This window comes from Neofelis nebulosa, chromosome 2, assembly GCF_028018385.1.
Source record: "Neofelis nebulosa isolate mNeoNeb1 chromosome 2, mNeoNeb1.pri, whole genome shotgun sequence".
Taxonomy (NCBI): domain Eukaryota; kingdom Metazoa; phylum Chordata; class Mammalia; order Carnivora; family Felidae; genus Neofelis; species Neofelis nebulosa.
Genome location: NC_080783.1, coordinates 150,643,065 through 150,664,962, shown reverse-complemented (window position 1 = coordinate 150,664,962; position 21,898 = coordinate 150,643,065). Strand labels below are relative to the sequence as shown.

Here is a 21,898-nt window from a genome sequence, read left to right as displayed (position 1 = left end):
GCATACACCTGGAGTTCAGGAGCTGAGCGTGTGCAGAGTGGAATTCCACCAGCAGCCCTCCTGGCTTTAAGTGGTTAACAACCTATTGCCACAGCGACTAACAACAGCAGGTGCATAATAAACAAACATCTCTAGGGCCAGGGGGTTAAACATCAGTGGAATGTAAAAGCTTCTATCTAAAGAACAATAATGACCTAATAGGCAAAAGACAATACAGTTTTCAAAAACACAGATGGAACAAGTTAGTGTAGAGTTTTGAACCAAATTCTGTCCTTAGCATGAGGGGCACATGTCCACTGAGTCAGTTTGGCTCTAGGGACAGCCCAGTCCCTGATGAATGTTTACAGGACACCTCGACTCAGAGGTCCAGGTACTACATCACATGCCACAAAGTAAAACCTCCCACCCCCTAACCCAGAAATTGTCCTTTCCCTCCAAATTCCCTATTTCTGTCAATGACTCCAGTCTCCTACCAAAGAACAGTTACGCCAAAACCATCAAATGCTTAAAACTGTGTGTTGAATTGATTAGTCTTCCCTTCTCTTCAATCTTCTAAGGTCTATCTGCGCCTATGATGTTTTTCTGATCCACTCTGATGTCAACACTTACACCCAGATTATTATGAAAACCTCCAAGCAAGTGGTCTTTACTCCAACCTCCTCATCCTGCAGTCCAGACTTCAGTAATATCTAAACTTCATAGACTATAGACTCCAGGTCATTTCGCTTGCTTAAGAATATACAAAGTCGGGCGCTTGGTCAGTTGAGCATCTGACTTCAGCTCAGGTCATGATCCCGTGGTTCGTGTGTTCGAGCCCTGCGTCGGGCTCTGTGCTGCCAGCTCAGAGCCTGGAGCCTGCTTGGGATTCTGTGTCTCTCTGTCTCTCTGCCCCTCCCCTGCTCACGCTCTGTCTCTCTCTCTCAAAGATAAATAAACATTAAAAAAAATTGCTTAATTAAAAAAATAATAATAATATACAAAGTCAGGATGCAAAGTAAAAATCCAAACCAAGAAGGTTGGGAAAAGTTTCTTCTTCACGTGGCCTCTTGCTCTCTCCTCATCGTCAATATTAGCATCCTGTGTCTGTCTGCTCCCACACACCAGGCCCACTTCTTTCTATTTTCCTCACGGATGTGTCCTCTTCACCTGACGTGATGTCCTCCTCCACCTCCTTCTCCCCCGCCCCATCCCTGTATCCCACTAAGCCAATGTTGATGGGCTATTTCAAAGTCTACTTCCAGACAGACTGCGCTGGCTGCTCTAGTCCCTTCCCTGTTCTCTGTATCAGTAAGAACCATGGAGTAAATTATTAGCTTGTCTCCTCATTGGTTTTATACACTTCTCCATGTCCCAACTAGATAATACACACCATGTCTTAACCTCCCTGCTCCATGTCCAAATCCACAGGGTAAAAGGGTAAAGCTTGTAACCAAGGGAGAGTAACAAAGGTAGCCCAAACAAAGATCATGCCCGTGCCTTTACCGCATCAGCAACAATTCGGAGAAACTCTGAAGTTGCTCTCCACAAAGATCTGGAGGGAATATTCACTTGAGCAAATCACTGAACAATATGCAGATTATCTAACAGTAAGATGGGCAGTTCTCAGAGTCAATATTTTCCATCCCTACCACCATCCTTAAGACAATGAAATTAAACCTGGTTTCTATAGACATGGATTACAACTCTGCCAGCACCATTAATAATTCTTTTGGAATCTAGTCAATTCCTTTCTTTAGTTTCAAGAACCCATAACAGTCTGTGCTTCAGGTTCCAAAGCTGCAAATAGTTGTTGGGTACATTCTCAAATTCATTCCTTAGTCTCTTGTGTCTCTTGTGCGGTTACTTAGTATCAGCCTAGATATGATATCTGCTTCAATATGAATGTTATTCACAACCATTGTATCTCCCTCTCCTCTATGCACATGAGATGTATTTTAGCCCACCAAACATTTAAAAGAGAACCAATAAAATAAATGGTACACATCCTGCCATTTTGTACCTGGAGAAGTGGCTGTGAACCACACTTGGTTTCAGTGGCCAAAATCCATAGTAGAAGTGAACTTAAATAATATCCAAGGTAAGGAGAATAAGATCCTAATGTGCTTCCAGTCTAAGACTACATTTATATGGAATTGCTTTGGTCCTTTTGAGAACTAGCTGAGCCTCTACCATGTTTTATGCACTCTGCTAGACCTGGGAAATGCAAAGAGCAACAAGCCACAGTCATTGCCCTCCAAGAACTCAGTCTAGAAGAACCTGACAATGTTTGGTACACAGTAGACACTTAATAAATATTAAGTGGTTATTTTCCCCCCACTAGGTTCTGTGAGACCACTGTGTGAACTCAAGCACTCGTTCCACAAATGATCACTTTGTGACTGAGCCACAGAGAGCTTTCATTCGAATGAAAACATTACCTACAGTGGCTTATTACAGAGAAGGGCATAAAAAATTGCTTTAAGAGCTGGTACTGAGAACCTCATGCAACATTCAGGTGAAATGATTTAACTGGCTAACAGCTGTTTTGAATAAGAGAGGTGCTTGGTTAAAAGGAGAAGCCTTGAAAGACTGAAGATGTCATATGGGTTCTATCGAACTTCTACCCAGGGTATCAGTCAGAAGTCCAGCATTTTTTCAGTGCCTTGGTCTTCTCATTTGTAAAATGGGGACAGTGCAATGTAACACTGATTTATTCTTCACGGTGAAAAAGTCCTATGGAAATGCAAGAGCCACATTAGCATAATGTTCTCCCAAACCTCATCTTCAATTATTAAACATCAACAGTCTGTGTTCCTCTGTGTCCAGACATTCTGAAAGGGCGCTGTGCCAAAGTCCATTAGTGATGGAATCAACATTGGCCAGAACTTGGGTCTTTACTCTCTTTCAGTTGAACCACTGAAATCCAATGTCTAACAGGAAAACAGGAAGCTAGAATATGGAAGTCCTGCTGCCCATCAAAGAGCCTGTGAAAGTCTAGTTCTCCTGATACCTCCTCTTTACAGTGTTCTGTTTGTTCATTTAAAGGAAGAGTTAGCTTCCATACCCAAGGATTTTAGAAATCCTAGAAAATGTTTGTTGTGGTGCCCAGCTTTTCAAGACTTCAGGTAATTCTCAAGGTCTTCTGATTCAAGAGATGCTGACAGAATCTGAAATTTCTGACCGTTTAGATTAATTTGCAGGGGAGGGAGGGGCACGGGGGGCAGTAAACATTTTGAACTTCAGATTCAAAGAAGAAGAAGCAGCAAAATAGAGAAGGAAAATGCAAAATTCCAGAACCCCTGAAGGTTTCGCCCTCCACTGACTAATGCCTTCACTGAGTTAATTCAACTATCCGTTTCCCCAATGTATCAGTCTGGCTAGAGATGAAAGATAGATGCCATAAACAGACCTGCTATGCAACCCTAGAGACAACCCTCATCCCTCTGGTCCTCTGAGGGAGAAACGGACAGCAGACATTAACAGGGAGATACAAGTCCAGAGGCGCAAGGTACAATATGGTAGACATTAGCTACATGTGGCCACCGAGCACCTGATATACAGTTGGTCCAAACTGAGATGTGCTGTCAGGATAAAATACACACCAGATTTCAAAGTATAGAAAAAAAAGAGTATAAAATATCTCAATGTTTTATATTGAGTACATGCTAAAGTAATATCTGGCATATATTGGATTAAATATATAATTAAAATCAATTCATCTGGTTTTTTTTTTTTTTTTAACTGTGGTTACTAGGAAATTTGGAAATACGCATGTGGCTCTCATTTGGAGCTCTCATATTTTTACTGAACAGTGCTAGTCCAGAGAATCCCACTCTCACCTGGACTCTTTAAAAGGATACAACCAAACATAGGAAAACACACTCAGACTCACAAAACAAATAACATCATTTTCTTCAAGGTAATCTTGACACACTGAGGGAAGTAAGACTGATTAAGTAGCTCTCCTCTCACAGTTGATCTATTCATGGGTCAAAGCAAATGCTCTTTTGTAATGATCTGTTTTAGAGAATACCAAGAAAAGCCTTACAGGGCAGTCAAAGCACGTGGATTGGGGTCACACAAACCTGGGTGTGAATCCTATCTGCCATTTACTAGCTATGTAACCTCGGGAAAACTATCTAACATCTTAAGATCCTGATTTTAGGTAAAAGAAATGTAATATTTCCCCTACAGGGCTGCTGGGTGGGTTGACAGCAAGAGGTAAAGAACTTGAGCACTATATCTATCTAACATATAATGCTTGGGAATGGTAGCTATTTTAGTAAAATCCAAGCAACATTATCTAAGCATCTTCCAGAGTAATGATGGGGTAGAGGAAATGGAGGGCAAAGGAGAAAGAACCACTCATCCTGAGGCCTTGAAACCAGTGAATTGAAGCAGAAATTCTTAGGCTCAGTATTTATTCCGCACAGTACAACACTGCCCCCTAGTGACAAGAATGTTGATAAGCATTCAGAGCAGGACGTAAGTGAGAAAGAGAAACGTAAATTTTCCTGAGCGCTAAATAGTAAGTACTCCAGATCTGAGAGACTGTATTTAACTATGATTTTTACTCATGAGTCACCTTTAAAGCAGTGGCATGGAATTGGAAGAGCAATAATACTATCAAGATTACTATTAACCCAGGGATTGTCACATTGTTAATTACACAGTTTCTCAAAAAGGAAAACAGTCATTCTCCCTGGACATATTAAATGTAACACTTAAAGAGGAGAAAGCTTGCCTGTGTGTCAAGTTACTAGGATTTACATTAGTATGACAACACAGGAAGTTGGAGCTTTGTGGACTGCTCGCTTTTTGTGAGTAGTTTGCGAACCAGATTTGATCATATGTTTTGTTTCATGCAACTATCAAGGTCAAAACTGAAGGCTGAGCTGTTCTATACGCTTTAACACAATCTTCTGCACTAAGCCAAGAAACCTGTGCCTGGGCTGTAGAGACCAAACAAGAGGAGACAGAAATGCTTAGCACAGTACCTGACATACAAGCATCAAGTAATAGCTGCCTATTATTTTTCATTGTGTTGTTTCTGTTGTTCCAACTGCCAGAGACCCATGGAAGAAAAACTATAAGATGCAATGATTCCTCTTACTTATTTTGGTATGAAATCAAGGCCTATCTAATTTCATTTCCTGAGGCATCTATCAAATGTACTGTTCTAAAAGAACATCTGAACATAACTTTGATGTCCCTACGATGCTGCTGCTACTGAGTGAAGCCCAGTGTTAGTTTAGAATTCAGATACCGATCTTTAATAAGGCACAAAGAGGACACTGTAATCAAAACCACCTACAAAGACAAGATGTGTTATCATTTTAATCATAAACCTAACAGGGTCATTCTGAGCAGTCTTTGTCCACCTTCATTCTCCTCAATGAATCTGGATGAAAACCTTACTACTTTAAGTTAGAAGGATATTGTAATAACTTTCCTCATTTACTTTTCATTTTTACTGTAGTGACCTCACGTCCAAATATTTCTCATCTGATGATCAGTTGGGTTAATATGTGCCCCCTGAAGCCAGCCCCAGACAAGGGAAATGCACTCTCTAGTTACAGTTCTATAGTGTTTGCTTTGATATCCTGAAGTCACTTCAGTATCCTGGAAAGGGAAAGAAAGCCAATGCAAAGACAGGTCTTACTGAGGTCGAGGGTACGTGCCAGTGCTTGGTAGAAAGCAGGGCAGTACTGGGACCCACTTGTAAGAGTCCCGAGTGCTTAATTCATAGAAGCAAGGATTAGTGCTACACACCTTGTCGTGATAAGGTCCTAAAACAATCCAGCCACAGAACGTGTAGCCCAAGTAGATCATACCAGCACAAGCACAGAAGCGAAGAACTTTGGGCAGTGAGGCTTGCATCGTTAAAATGAGCACCTGAAATAAAAATCAACAGGAGGGAATTTAAAAGTAGCTGACTGGCACCCAAAGAAGGAATGAGTCTCAATCCTAGTGCCCTACCCGATGCCACATCCTTACATTATATGCTTGGAAGTAACCCAGGTATCTGATGACGCCAACCCAGACAAAGAGCGTAGACGTTCCGAGCAAAATGCTGCACAGGTCGTAATTGGTGAGATTCTAAAGAATGAAAAAATAGACATGAGTAAAACACTCCACTCCGTTCAGGGTATTAACCTCACTTTAAACTGACTGGAAAAGAATGGACTGACTGCCTCTCTATATGTGATACTAAGAGCCCGTAAACTGAAGAAGAAAAGAGCACAATTCCAAATGTGTTTCTCATTTCCTTTTGGTATTTGAGTTGGTTGAACTGAGTTTTTGTTCAAACATTATCTGGAAATAGTAATTGCCTTTACTACTGACCTAGGCATTAAAGAGTATAAAGTAATGGTGTTTGTTAAATATCAAACAATACCATTCACCTATTTTTGAAAGAAAGCTCCAACATGATTTGCTAACCCAGTTCTTTCTCTCAAGGACTTTTAAGTCTAATTGAGGAGACAAACACACAAACACAGTTCTAATTTAATATACTAAGTGCAAAGAGAGCCACAATGCCTGGCATGTCACACAGGGCTCTCCGGAGTGTGACTCCAAAATGGAGCCGGGCCAGAGGGCAGGTTGAGAGAGGACACTGCAGGTCAATGGACAAAGGCTGAACAGAGGCACAGGCCAAGAGCCAGCAGGATGTCCTAGAGACAACCACTGATGGGTCCGGGAGACCTAGGACAGGGAGGGAGGCAGAGCGAGATGATGGGTTCCCCAGACACCATGCTGAAAGGAGGACACTTCATCCCAGTTGGGGCCCTGTGAGGCAGAGAGGATTTAGACACTTCTGGACAAATTAGTTTGACAGTGGGGTGGATGGATCTGAGGAATATAAGGAGGAAGGCAGGAAAACCAATGAGAAGACTGTTGTGGGGTGCCTGGGTGGCTCAGTTGGTTGAGCATCCAACTGTTGATTTCAGATCATGTCATGATCTCACAGTTCTTGAGTTCGAGACCCCCATCAGGCTCTGCGCTGACAGTGCGAGGCCTGCTTGGGATCCTCTCCCACTCCTCTCTCTGCCCCTCCCCACCCCCAAATAAATAAATAAACATTAAAAAAAAAAAGGAATATGCTATAGTAGTATAGGCCTGAGAGGAAGATATCGTGAAGGAAGCCAGAGTAGTCAGGGTGGACAGAAGGGAGGCACTTCAGGTGGTCAGCATCTGCTGACTGACAGCAAGGAGGGGAGAAGAGCCAGATGAAGGGGGGGTCAAGATGTAGTCATGGGATTAAATCAACTAACAACAAGAAGGTGTCAGGTGCCTAGTGGTCACTCAGTATTTCTGTCCTCACTCCCCTCCAAGCGCACCCATCAGTCATGGATAGTCGCCACTGGCTCTTGCCATGATTGGTTCATGGGCCAGCTGCTTCTTCTGCAACTTAAAAAAAAAAAAAAATGAAGCCCACCCAAACAGCCAATTTTCTCAGTTCCTATTGTGAAGATGCTGAGTTTCCTGGGGGATATTCCTAGGGATATCGTCTTTCACAGAACAACAGTTTCCTTAGTTTCCTTAGATTCCCTTGATGAGGAATCAAGTCAGAGGAAATAACCCAGGCATCTGATGTGAGATGGTTTTACGGATGTGAGAAAAGAGAAAACATCAGACTCAAAGTAGTCTCCATAAGGATTTTATATCTCAACGTGCCGGGGGTCCCCCAGAAGAAAAGAAAGAGCAGAACATTAAAATGGGTTGCCCTCACCTTTGCTTTAATTTCCATTTTTAATATGGATCCAATTATTGTCATTAGGTCGCTGATAATCACCAGGATATACCATCCATTGATGAACTCCCACTGGTCGGCGTTACACACGTGTCGCTTGTACTTCTCCAGGAAGAAATTGAGAAATCTCTGCGGCAAACATTTTAAAAAGCATTTCTTACAAACCACACTGCCCTCTGGAAGGAGAAGACAAGCGCAAAACAGTGCTCTCGCCTGTGAAATGATATGGCGTTACCTTTCCCAACCTGACAGATCCTCTTTGAGGGTGGGGATTACGGCCCACTTTCCCCCATAATCTATTGCAGCTAAAAGTAAGCATTCTAGTACCTGCTAAGTTAACTCAAACATCAAATGCTTATGTTCTAACACCAAGAGACTCTTGGCATAATTGCTACCGCATAGTACATTCTCAATATTTTACACGTTATCAACTCATTCAATCTGACTCCCCTATGAATCAGGTCTATTTTCAGAAGAAGAAACTGAGGCATGGGAAGGCTAGGCAGGATTTGGGTCTGGGCAGCCTGGTTCCAGAGTGTGTAGTCCCAACGGTGGGAGTCAATCATGACTCCCAATGGTGCCCCCTAACTTCGGCAGACCCAGGACCATGACCTCAGATGGAGATTATCAAGAGGCTTGGGGGACAGGTAAGAGAAGCAGATTATTTACAAAATAAGTTGACAAAGGTCAAGAGTAAGAAAAACAGGGGTGCTCAGGTGGCTCAGTTGGTTCAGTGTCCAAGTTTGGCTCAGGTCATGATCTCACAGTTCATGAGTTCAAGCCCCACATCAGGCTTGGGCTGACAGCTCAGAGCCTGGAGCCTTCTTCAGATTCTGTGTCTCCCTCTCTCTCTACCCCTCCCCTGTTCATGTTCGCTCTCTCTCTCTCTCTCAAAAATAAATATTTTTTTAAAAAAGAGTAAGAAAAATAGATTGTACACTATTTTCCTGCTCCACGGATGGTATCCACAAATGATGACTTCCTGTATTACCCCTGACCCCAGTCTGCATTTACACACATACAACAAGCCAGAATAAGATTTGTGGGGAGCTGAAGTATATATTCACAAGAACTCTGAGGGTAAAAAGGTAAAATGAAACTCAGGAGAGAATAAACTATTTTTAAAAATAGAAAAAAGTATTCTGTACTTCATTATAACCCATTTACCATGCCTCCCTGTCAAAAGGAACTCTGATTTGAAGACAAAAGATGAAACCCACACATGCTATTACTCTGTTCTTAAGATCACGCCTGAATTTAAGAGGGTCTTGTTTATTCTGGAAACATTCAAAAGCCTCAGAGTTCACCACTCTGCACCTATGCTTAGCAGCTCAGTTTTAAGCAGGATAATTATCTGATCCCACCTGACATGCCAGGAGCCTTACCCACCCTGCACACCTCAGGTTGATTAATGCCTTGTAGGGGGACAATCGTTCAAAGGAATCTAATTTAGTCAAGAGCTCCAAAAAGGGCAGGATGACCCAACATCAACTGTCCACTGTCTGAACAAACAGAATGGAGGCCTAGAAGGGGGAGAGAACATTTGAACACACACTTACCTTTCGTAACCTTAGAGCTAGAACAATGGATCTTGTGCACAGAATAAGAGATGCCAAGCATATCACAATGACAAATGCATCAAACGCCAGCACGTACTGGGTGTTTTTCTGAACTGAGGAACAAAAACAGAATTCAAATGTTAAACACACCTTACTTGGGAATAATTCTCAAACAAAATGGCAGTCTGAAAAGTTCAAATGATAAATGCTTAAATATCAGAAACAAATCACACTGCATTCATTTAGAAGTCTTTAGGGTAAAACATTCTCTGATGTTAAGTTATACATTTAAAAACATAAACTCTTTGGGGCACCTGGGTGGCTCAGTCGGTTGGGCGTCTGACTTCAGCTCAGGTCATGATCTCACGGTCCATGAGTTCGAGCCTTGCGTCGGGCTCAGTGCTGACAGCTCAGAGCCTGAAGCCTGTTTCAGATTCTGTGTCTCCCTCTCTCTCTGACCCTCCCCTGTTCATGCTCTGTCTCTCTCTGTCTCAAAAATAAATAAACGTTAAAAAAATTAAAAAAAAAACAACATAAGCTCTTTGCTAAATGTACTAAAAGTATTTCCTATAGAATAGAACTCAACAGAAGGTGGTCCATTTGGGCTCTATTCAAAAGAGGCAAAACTGGTTCTTTTTCATAAAAACACAAATATCAAATTTTCCGTTAATGAAGGAACAATTCAAAACACTGCTCCTCAGAATCCCCATTTCCTTTCTTTTTTAATGTGCATTTGCTTTTGAGAGAGAGAGAGAGAGAGAGAGAGAGAGAGAGAGAGAGAGAGAGAGAGAAAGAAACAGAGTGCAAGTGGAGGAGGGGCACAAAGAGAGGGAGACACAGAATCCAAAGCAGGCTCCAGGCTCTGAGCTGTCAACACAGAGCCCGGCGTGGGGCTTGAACTCACGAACTGTGTGTGAGATCATGACCTGAGCCAAAGTTGGGCACTACACTGACTGAGCCAACCGGGTGCCCCCAGAATCCCCCCTTCTGTTTCTCGACCTTACTGTGTACCATGTACCGTCCCAGTTCAATAAGCTTCTTCTGCACATGGAGAAAACCACCTCTTGGAATGGAATCACAGCAGTAATCAAATTGTGGTCGCAGACTACACAGTAGCATGGGGGAATGTACTGGAGGAAGATGTACCTGTAACCTCTGCTTCTCGGAGACCTGATGGTAGCATTCCAAGTGCCTGGCCCCCTGCCCATGCCTGCAGCTTCGTCACCTGCCCCTCGGTGCTCTCCCCCACCTTCTCTACCTTGATGCGACACTGTTCTTCCTCTGTCCCTGCTCCTACCAGATTTGCTGGCCCTCTTGCCTCAGGGACTTCTCAAGTGCTGATCCCTCTGCCTGGAGCACACCATACAAGTCAGATTATTCTTTTTCAGCCTTGGGTTTCAGATGAAATATTAAACATTTCAGATTAAACATTTAGGGAAGAGAATTCCCTAAATTCCCATCTTTATTAGCCCCTCCTATATTCTCACAGCACTCTCCACAAGTATACATACTCATAGCTCCTTTCATTCTTCTTTGTGTGATGGCCACTGAACCTGTAATGATGTCTTCTAAGATGGCACACACAGCAAGGAACACAGGGACAGTGCAAAAAAGGAAAGACACAGTCTCTGGAGCCTGATGAGCTGGCTCTGAACCTCAGCTCTGCACTCAGAAGCTGTGAAGCCTTGGGGAAGGTCCTTCAGGGTCCTCATCCTTTGTCACCGCCCCCCCCCCTCAAAATAGGTAGAATAAAAAAAAAAACTCTACATCATAGGGCTGTTGTGAAGATTAAACAAGCTCATATATGAAAGCACTTGGAACAGTCCCAGGCAAACAACAGCATGCATTCATAGTGCTTCTTGTTGTGTATCATTTGATGCCTACCTTCCCCACTAAATGATTGACTCTAGGAAGTGGGGACTGTGTGTGTTTGTTCAACACTACAGTGTCTGTGCTTTCGTAATGCCTCAGTGTGTTTATGAGTAAGTGGAGAGCACTGGCACAACATGAGAAGACTACTGGATAATCCAAGTTAGAACCTGTGAAGGGCTGAGGGAGAGGAGAAGTCATAGAGCTGTGAGAGACCAAGAGTCAATCTGGTCTCCAGAGGGACTTAAGCAAGAAGAGAGAAGGACCATCCAGGAATGACTCCGGTTTTTCTGTCTTGGTGAGCTGAGCTCAGTCTGGACATTCATGACGAGAGAGGAAAACCTGGTGGCAGCTAAAGCCACGGGTGTGGACATAGCCACTGAGAGAGACCACAGAGGAAAACACAACTAGGAAGGATGGGGGTGGGGGGGGAGGGGCAGCAAGGTGGGGCATTATGAGGAGATGAGCTCAAAAAGTAGACCGAGAAGGGCCATGGGACAAGGAAATGGGACTGAGGGCAGGTGAACTTCAGTGGCGTGCTCAGAGGGGATTATAAATCGGAGCACTCCACAGCGACACCTCTGCAGAAAAGGCATCTAACAAAAAGACCAAGTGTGTATGGATTTAGTAATGCAAGGGCGTGAGCAACAACGGCAAGAGTGTCTGAGGGCAAACAGCTTATCCTGTGCGTTAAGGGCATAGGCAGCGAGTAAGTGCAATTCAGTGACCGAATTATTGAGGCGTGCTGAGCTTTAGATGCCTCCACTGCAGTAGGGGGAGCAGCTGGGCCTGCCTCATGGGCTGTCAGGAAATCAGGTGAGATCACTTATGCCCAGTGCTTGTTGCAACGGTACCTAGCACCTAGCACTTACATTTACTTCCAGCCGTTTTATAACGAAGAAGCTTAAATTATCTTGTGATAACATCTAATGAGTAGATAAGAAAACAACTTAACTGGAACCAAAGATAGACTTTTTCTTTCTTCCTTCCTTTCCATCTTTCTTTCTATTATCTATGTATCTTTCTATGTGTGTGTATTTCTACATAGCTATGTATCTATTTCCTCCTTTCTTCTTTTTTCTCTTTCTTTCTATGTATCTATCTTTTTATCTATGTATCATTTTTTCTACATACCTACCTAATCTATGTATGTATCTACCTGCCTATCTTTCTATGCATCTGTGTATCAATCTATCTTTCTATGTATGTACATAAGTATGTATGTATCTATCTAGCTATATCTTTCTTTGTATCTTTTTCTTTCTTCTTTTCTTTCTTTCCTTCTTTTTTCTTTCTTCTATCATTTACCTATCTTTCTATGTGTCTGTCTGTCTGTCTATCTATCTATCTATCTATCTATCAATCAATCAATCAATCTATCATCTATCAAGGCTATCTATCTATCTATCTATCTATCTATCTATCTATCTATCAATCATCTATCAGGGCTATCTATCTATCTATCTATCTATCTATCTATCTATCTATCTATCTATCTATCTGGGCCATGGAATGAGATGGAGGAAATAGGTACAGTTCTTGGGAATATGGGACTGAAAGCCTTATGAAATGCAAGAAGAGCATCTAATACCTTCCTTTCTGACATACAACTAGAACAAAATCTCTATGATTTCTTATACTGGGCCTTATTTATAAATAGGAAAATGGAGGCCCAGATCTAGAAGGATAAAGCATCCTTCCTAACACAGAAACCAGTATTATATTGTTTGTTTGTTCTTGTCATACTAACTTCAGACACCTTTTTAAAGTTTTTTATTTTTTTAAGTTTTCATTTTAAATCCAGTTAGTCAACATACAGTGTTCCATTAGTTTCAGGTACACAATATAGAACACTTCCATACATCACCCTGTGCTTATCACAAGTGCACTCTGTAATCCCCATCACCTATTCCACCTCCCTCTGCTAACCATCTGTGTGTTCTATATCGTTAAGAGTCTGTTTCTTGGTTTCGTTCTCTCTCATATTCTGTTTTAATTTCACCTATTGAGAAAACTAGTTGGCATGTTACAAAAAGTTATTTATGAACATCACAAGTGCTTTCTTACCCCAGTGAATCTGTTACCCCCACAGGAACATTTCTCAAACTTGGTTTATGGAACACTAATCCAGAGAGATGCCCTTGCCAACCTGGTTGGGGAAGTCCTACACCCCACCCAGTCCTCCCAGAGGTCCTAAGGAGTCAGTCTTGCACACACTGCCGCTCTCACCCAGGGCTTCCCCTATTTACCACACCCCCTTTCCCTGAAACACTTGGGAAATCACCCATCAGTGGGGAACCTTGCCCACTAATGCCTACCTCCTCCAGCCCCTCATGCCTGACTTGCTACGTTTATAAAATCCAGTTAAAGTGAAGACTGGTGGCAAACTTGGGGACAAGTATTCGAAGTCATAAAAGGCAACATGAGGTTTCTCTGTGAAAATGGACAACCCCTAGTTATTTCGCCCTGTGATAACACAGGTAATGACAAGAGGAAGAGAAAAGCCTCAGAGTAAGTGAATGGACACGAAGGAGCCTCAGAACTTTCGGAAAATAACACCAAGATTCCACTAGATGTCACCCTTGCCTTTGTCCCACATCCCCCAAAGCCAGGGCAGACAGTTTCCATAGACAAAGTTGGGGGGGGGGGGGGGGGTTGGGATCCACTTTCTCAGCTGGTTTCCAAACTTCAACTTTTTAAGGGTTTCATGTCACATCATTTTATTTTAAATTCATATTCTCCTAGTGACAGAATCTGATTTCTTCAAAAGACACGGCTCTGGGAGAAACTCAGATGTCAGCATTCCTACTAAGGGGTCTGTGAGGTTAGTATTTCTCTTCATTGGCCACAGAAGGGAGCCAGAACTCTTCCCTTTTGAGTAATAGGCAAGGAAAACTCCCCGACATCTAGCAGCCCTGTGGGGAGGAAGGAAACACGTTTGACTGACTAACGCTTCAGTCATAATGACTGTTCCAAACCACATTTCATTCGTGACAAAAGTTAGCTTTTCTCACATAAAATAGCTGAACCTATACCGGACTAGGCAGCTGATCTGCGTGTCTCTGTGGGAGGCAGCGTGTCTGCTGGGAAAGAGGAACCGCTTTCAAACAGAAAGAAACTAAAACTGTCTACACGGACCAGAACCTTGAGTCAGTTAATGGAAATACTGAAACCAAACCTTCAGAATCCTTAAGATGTATCGTATAACTGAAAAAGCAACAGGCCCACCGACAAATCTAGATTAAAACAAAACTAAAAGAGTTAAAAACCATGGGTATTTCACATTTTATGTTGTTCTGACAATCCTGTCCAAGGCAAATGCAGTTCAACAAAACTTGTAAGTGAAAAAATACTGACAATCCATTAACACCATCCTGACCCCTCTGTGAGAAGTTCCACAGAGTCCACCTTATACTACGGATGAAGACATGCTTTCTGAGTAACCACCGAGTAAACCACCCAATGTTTGGACAGGCTGCTCTCTGAGCTCCGAGGGCCTTGATCCTTCCCTGCTGTCAAAGGTTCAGCTCCAAGTATAACCTCCCCAAAAATCACTGGTAGATTTTCTCACTCTGCCCCCAAAGTTAACCTTTGCTTTCTTTATCCCCATCCCTTTTCACCTCCACCACTTATTCCTATTCATGACACATCAGAGATTCTACAAGCAGGTTGATCTCACTCACTAAGGCGTTTTCTTCCTTTTTCCATAGTGCCCAGCAACTGCTATGTGCCAACTCTTGTTTTCGGTGCTTTCCTTGACATATGAACCCATTGAATACTCAGCATCCTGGAAGGCAGATACTATCATCACCCTCATTTTATAGAGAAAGGTACTTAGAAATAGGTTAAGTGATTTGTCCAAGATCACAGGCATAATGAACAGAACCAAGACCCAAACCCAGGCAGTCTGGCCCCAGAAACAGTGATCCTAACGACCGGGAACCCCTTCTCTCTTAAGGTGTGTAATCAATCAACATCTACTGGAACTGAACAAAAAGGCAAGGCTTTAGGATATTCTGTATAGAGTTAAATGCTTGATAATTTTCTGGAGCTCTTTCTTCCTATAGCCATCCAAATAAAGCATTTAAACATCCTGAATCCCAAAATGAGTGTCAAAGATCATCCATAATTCACAACGGGCAAGCATGTGACATACTTACTAGATCCAGATATGTTCAAGTCTTTACATTCTTCAATTTTAGCATCACTGCCAAAATAGATTTTGATCTTGCCACTGTGAGCTTTATTGTCAAAGGTAATCTGGAGACACAAATGTATGGAAAGGTTACCGCCCAGCAGAAAGTATGGTATACTAGATAAACTCTGCTTCAAATATCACTGGCATCCGAACAGCATGCCGATTCAAAGATAATTCTGGGGTGCCTGGGTGGCTCAGTCAGTTGAGCGTCCAACTTTGGCCCAGGTCATGATCCTGTGCTTCGTGGGTTCGAGTCCCGCGTGGGGCTCTGTGCTGACCGGCTCAGAGCCCGGAGGCTGCTTCGGATTCTGTGTCTCCCTCTCTCTCTGCCCCTCCCCCACTCTGTCTCCCAAAAATAAACATTAAAAAAAATTTTTTTAAGTAAAAAAAATAGTACTGATGAAACTGTTCTCATCATGTGATTCCTTCACAAGTTTCTTTTTTTTTTTTTTTCTCATTTTTTTTTATGTTTACTTACTTTTAACACAGAGACAGAGCATGAGCAGGGGAGGGGCAGGGAGAAAAGGAAACACAGAATCCAAAGCAGGCTCCAGGCTCTGAGCTGTCAGCACAGAGCCTGACACAGGGCTCGAACTCATAAGCCGTGAGATCTTGACCCGAGCCAAAGTCAGATGCTTAACCAACTGAGCCACCCAGGCGCCCCACAAGTTTCTATTATTAATGAAAGAATATGATCCAAAGGGTAGATATGTGGAATCTACTGAACCCATCGTACTGAGTCGTATTCAGGTTCAGAGAAATCTTGGAGCAAAACAACAACCATTAGTCCCAGGAACAAAAACAAGATTCACCAGTCTTTGACAAGGGAATACAATTATCTCATTTATGATACTGAATGGAATTTAAAAGCATTGGCTTCAACTTACTCCTTTGGGTATGAAATTCTAGGTCTTTGCTAGGGTTGGAAACTATTTTTCTGTTTGCTTCAAATGCTGCGTATAATGCTTTCAGAGGTGACAGACTGCTCCCAAGCTCCAGGCTGAATTTAAGATTTCCAAATGCCCTCAATCTTCCACATTATGTTTCTGTCATTTGGTTTACAAGCGATACGTGCTGAGTATCTTAAGGGTTGAGAGAAGTACGTTGGGGGCTTTGCTACGGGAGAATGAGGCCCCATGTGTGCCAGGCTTAGCGAAGGTGTGCTCACAGCTCATAGGGACTGAAATGGGGCCTGCAGGTTTAATTCTCCAGCCTCTGGTTTGGTCCGAGTGATATTCTTGGATTACATAGAACGTGGCTTATGTGTAGAGATGTGCAGGCACTTGAGGATTTAATTACAGATCACCTACACAGTCAGCCCTGTGAGCTCTTGGCCTGAGGATTTGGGGATTTTGTAATGTGTTTTGTAATGTGTAGGTCACCCCAGGGAGGTTAATCATGCTCTTCTCTGCCAGAGACATTCTTCCTCACCACATCTCAAGACTTATAATTACTTTTATCTCTTTGTTTATTTGTCTTCCGGTCTATCTCTTCCACTAGACTGTAAGCTTCCTGAGGGCCACTGCACCTCTTCAGCAGGCCAATGCCTGGTGCGAAGGAAGGACTCATTATGTATCTACTGATTGTTGTTGAATGGAGCACTCCTCTGAATTGCTGTAAGGGTGTCACAAACAACTGTCAGCTCAGCATTCAGTTTTGTCCCACGATAAAGGGGGGAGGGAGAAAGGGAAGGAGGGAGGGAAGGAGGGAGAGAAAGCATGAAACCCCATGAAATGGGGAGGCAAGTTATTCTCCTCATAGATATGAACACATTCTCTTCTACTACACATACCTTCTTCCAAAATAAAAGAAGCAACAACTAAGCTTTTGCAGACTGGCCCTCAATCAAGGGGGCAGTTTCTGCCTTGAGGTTTGAAAACATTCGCTACAATAGTTGCAAAGACCTTCCTTTGAAAATAGGAAAAACATCCTAGACACTTAAAACACTTGTCATAAACTTTTTTTCTAATGTATTAGGGGAGTAAGAGGTCAAAGCCAATTTTGAAAATTCCTCTTTCCAGCCCAGAAATCTGGCTTTAAAAGGCTGGAAAGGGCTTGCTTCATTTTCCAAAATAATGGTCTCTGGATCAACAATGCTAGAAAGTGTCATTAAGCTGTTTTAAACACCACTGCATCTACACATGTATACAGGCTGGTGTGTTTTACACTTGGCATCTACAACAGGAATAGAGAAAAAATAATAAAAACCAGCTTCAGAAAGACAGACACTTGCCGTATTATGAAAGACGTAACAGTCCGGTAATTCTCGGGAATGAATCGTCTGTAGGTCAATGCCTTTGAGGTGAAAGGAAATTTCAACTTGTAAGAGCCTGAATAAAAAATATTACAAGATATAAATTATCATAGTCTTACTATCCTACTCTGCTTTCCCCATCCTTGTCTCCTGGGAAGTGAGACTTAAAAAGGTATTTACCGATAAAATTCCAGTCTGAAGAATGACGAGTTCTTCCACTCCTGAGGGTATGTGGAGAGGTCTAAGTGAACACAATCTAGGGCAAGGAAACAAGAAAGACTGTTTCAGGTAAGAATCGAATGCTAAAAGGAGTGGGGCAAAGTGTGCTGAGAAGCAGGGTACTTAAAGTATCTCTCCCCAAATCCGTATTTTTTGTAACAAGACCAGTAACTTTCCAGGAGAGAATCTGGAACTACCACTCTAACCACATGATTGAAGTTAATGTCACCAGTAAGGGGATAAACAGACATCATGCTCCTCCTGAAATAACTCACTATTTGCGTGGTATTCCTTCCCTAAATGCATAACCTCAATCAAGTCATAAAGAAACAGAAAAATCCAGTGAGGAATTTTCTACTCTTTTAAAATGTCAAGGTCATTTAAAAATAAAAGTTAAGGAACTTTATTTTGCTCCAGATTAAAGGAGATTAAAGTAATTTGACAACTAAATGCATTATGTGATCTTGGACCAGGAAAGTGGCAGGGGGTGTGTGGGACGGGCACATGGGGTGGGGGTGGGGGGCATGGGTGGGCAGTTTTCTTTTTCTATAAAGAATAGGACAATTAATGACATGTGAATAACGTTTGTATATTTTAGTGCCGTATCCATGTTCCTTCATGCTTTTGAACATGAAGCTGGTTATGTAGGAAAATGTTTGTGTTTTGGGGAAATGTACACTGGCCTATTACACAGGTAAAGAGACATCATGTCTGTACCTTACTCTTATACGTTTCAGGAGAAATATTTATACATTGGAAGAATGATAAAGCAAGTGTGGTAAAACGTTAGCCTTCGGAAAACCTAGATGAAGGGATACAAGGAAATCTTTGTGCTATTTTGCAACTTTTCTGTTAAGTCTGATGCTTTCCAAAATAAAAGAGAGAAAAGAAACTTACGTTTTATTTAAGTAAAAACAAATTATGAGGTGTTAACTATAAAAGAATGATTCCAAGAACCTCACATAAAAATAGTCTCATCATTGTGTAGCTCAACACCTTGGCAGGAAAAGCAAGTAGGTCTAGAAACAGTGAGCGCCTTTCAAGGTCACAGAGCTCTGACACAGAATTGGTGGGAAGCCAGCCTGCCTGACTCCTGCCCAGGCTGTTGCTGCCCCTTCCTGCTGCCTTTGAAATGGAAACGCCGGGCCTCCTGCAGTGCCTGGTACTCAGAAAGTGCTCTAGAATCTTCGTAGACTTGATAGCTGATTCTTTAAGCATCTTCTCCCACTGGGCTTTGGAGCAGCAAAGACCTACCATCACTTGATCAGTATACGACCTTGGCTCAGCCACCTAGCGTGACTGAGCACCAGTTTCCTCACTTGTAAAATGAAGGCCAGACTGATGATACTTAAGGTCCTTCTACCTTTACCATTCTTTTTTTTTTAATTTTTTTTTCAACGTTTTTTATTTTATTTTTGGGACAGAGAGAGACAGAGCATGAACGGGGGAGGGGCAGAGAGAGAGGGAGACACAGAGTCGGAAACAGGCTCCAGGCTCCGAGCCATCAGCCCAGAGCCTGACGCGGGGCTCGAACTCACGGACCGCGAGATCGTGACCTGGCCGAAGTCGGACGCTCAACCGACTGCGCCACCCAGGCGCCCCTACCTTTACCATTCTTATTTGAAGATAAAGTAAAAGAAAACAAAACATTTAAACTAAATTGACTTGAGCCAAGTGGCTATACTCCAAAAAGAGAAGGAGCATGTTCAAAATCTCTATGCCAGATACTGTCCTAGGTCTTTTTCTCCTGTATTTCACTCAATCTAAGATATTTGTTTTTTTCACTTTTAAAATATTTCTAAAATGGAAGAGTCTTTTTTTATTTGTATTAATTTATTTTCAAGTTAGCTGACACACAGCATCATCTTGGTTTCAGGAGTAGGACCCAGTGATTCGTCTCTTACATATGACACCCAGTGCTCATCCCAGCAAGCGCCCTCCTTAATGCCCATCACCCATTTAGCCCATCCCCCCACCTCCTCCCTCCAGCAACCCTCCATTTGTTCTCTGTATTTAAATGTCTCTTCTCTTATGGTTTGTCTCCCTCCCTAAAACAGAGAAGTCTTAAAAAACATTGATGGCATCTTAGATTCAGAGAAATACAACAGCATTTGTTAATTTTATACTGCATGTAAAATTCACCTTATAAAAGTCTATTTGGTTATTCAAATTTTGTTATCGTAATTCTGGAGTTACACTTTTTCTAAATACACATTCAGAACTCTCAGAAGGCCGGCTGACCTGATGTCACAGTCATTGCTAATGAGACCACCAAACACCTGATAGTAACAAAACCTAAGAACTGAGGGTTTTTTTTCCCTAAAGATGGCAAAAGCCCTGAGAAAAACATCAAACCTCAAAGGAAACAAACTGGTATTAGAGTAGCAGCCTCATCGCTCAAAGAAACCTGATTTACAGGGCACCTGGGTGGCTCAGTCGGTTAAGCCTCCGACTTCAGCTCAGGTCACTATCTCACGGTCCGTGAGTTTGAGCCCCGCGTCAGGCTCTGGGCTGATGGCTCGGAGCCTGGAGCCTGCTCCCGATTCTGTGTCTCCCTCTCTCTCTGCCCCTCCCCCGTTCATGCTCTGTCTCTCTCTGTGTCAAAAATAAATAAACGTTAAAATTTATTTTAAAAAGAACCTGATTTACAGAGCAGAATACTGCAGTGAATGAAATAACAACCCTCTCACAGATAAAAGGAAGGCAGATTATACATGTTCTTTAAAAAACAAGGAAAATGATGAAATGGTCATGATGCCTCATGCTGAGAACACGTAGCAAGGACAGGATAAGAAATTCAAAATCTGTGTTACAGAAAATGAAGCACTATTGTATTAGAATGACAGCCATCTAAACGTTGTAAAAACATTTTTAAATGGATTTATAACAGTCCCCCCAGTGACGCTAAACTATAAAGCTACAGGTCTAGAGGCAAGATATGTCCACAGCATGAATTAAGGGAAACCCTTAGCTTGAAATGCACATTCAATCATGCAACTAAATATAGACCCACACAGAAAGTGGGCATACAGGCTGAGCACACCAAAGGATGATTATCTTAATAATAAAGATGATGCAAAACTCATGAATAGGTAATCTAGAACAGCTTCTACTAATTCACCTATACAAACTCACCAATTGCCTCACCAATGGAGTCTAACTCAATTCCTACTTCTATCATGTGCAGGCTTCCTCCAGTGTGTCTGAGAAAAGAAAGTCTAAAATTCGGCATCAAGTATTTTAAGAATATTCTTTACATCTTTTGAATAGATATGTCAAAAGGTTCTCTTTGACAAGTTACATTTAATAAGTCAAAAATACAACTAACTTGCTAAAACAGTCTCTCTTAAAATAAAGTCAAATTACAAACCAACTTCTCTCCATTTGGTTAAAACTACTTCATATTCTGATAGAAGGAAAATGAACAAGGATACTACTGCCCAGTGGTCAGGTAATAAATCCTGCTGTCTGGCACTGCCTGTCTTGCCTAGCCACTGAGACTGACGTTGGCCACATTTCTTTCATCAATTTTCCAAGAAAAGTCAATTGAGGAAAATGGCATATGAATCACTGGAAAATAGTGGGAAGATGCATCTTAATTAAGTCACACATTTTTAAGAGGACAAGGGGCGTTTCAAGGCTGCTGGCCACAGAACCACGCCACTGACACCTTGATGATCTCTGAAAGCAACCTGGGACCTTTGATAGTCCTGGCTTATGGTCTGTTTCCTTCAGAGTCAAGAGCATGGGACAAATTTACTCATGAAGAGTTTCTGAACAGGAAGCCTATGGAAACAGACTCAGAACCTCTGGTTTGAAGAAGGCACCACACTCAGTGCAGAGCCCGACGCAGGGCTTGAATTCATGACCCTGAGATCAAGACCTGAGCTGAGATCAAGAGTCAGACGCTTAACCGACTAAGCCACCCAGGCATCCCTCAGAACCTCTGTTTTATAGAGGTGTTCTTCTATTATTTTACCAAAGTGTCCTAAATTGGATTGTAGGAAGTATGGTCAAATGAACCGTGCAATACTCTCTTTTTCGTAAAACCATTTCACAATTAAAAT

At 42.3% G+C, this 21,898-nt stretch overlaps 1 protein-coding gene across 4 annotated transcripts in view; it reads right to left on the bottom strand.

The window, feature by feature from the left end:
• MCOLN2 (mucolipin TRP cation channel 2) overlaps positions 1–21,898 on the bottom strand; it is a 57,505-nt gene that overhangs the window by 8,024 nt on the left and 27,583 nt on the right. For all 4 annotated transcript variants that reach the window (XM_058716770.1, XM_058716773.1, XM_058716774.1 and 1 more), the window contains exons 5-11: positions 17,793–17,868; positions 17,592–17,688; positions 15,321–15,420; positions 9,292–9,404; positions 7,712–7,861; positions 5,977–6,078; positions 5,752–5,874 (exon numbers count right to left, since the gene is read on the bottom strand). In XM_058716770.1, the coding sequence (XP_058572753.1) occupies positions 5,752–5,874; positions 5,977–6,078; positions 7,712–7,861; positions 9,292–9,404; positions 15,321–15,420; positions 17,592–17,688; positions 17,793–17,868 (761 nt within the window). The remainder of the gene's footprint in view (positions 1–5,751; positions 5,875–5,976; positions 6,079–7,711; positions 7,862–9,291; positions 9,405–15,320; positions 15,421–17,591; positions 17,689–17,792; positions 17,869–21,898) is intronic.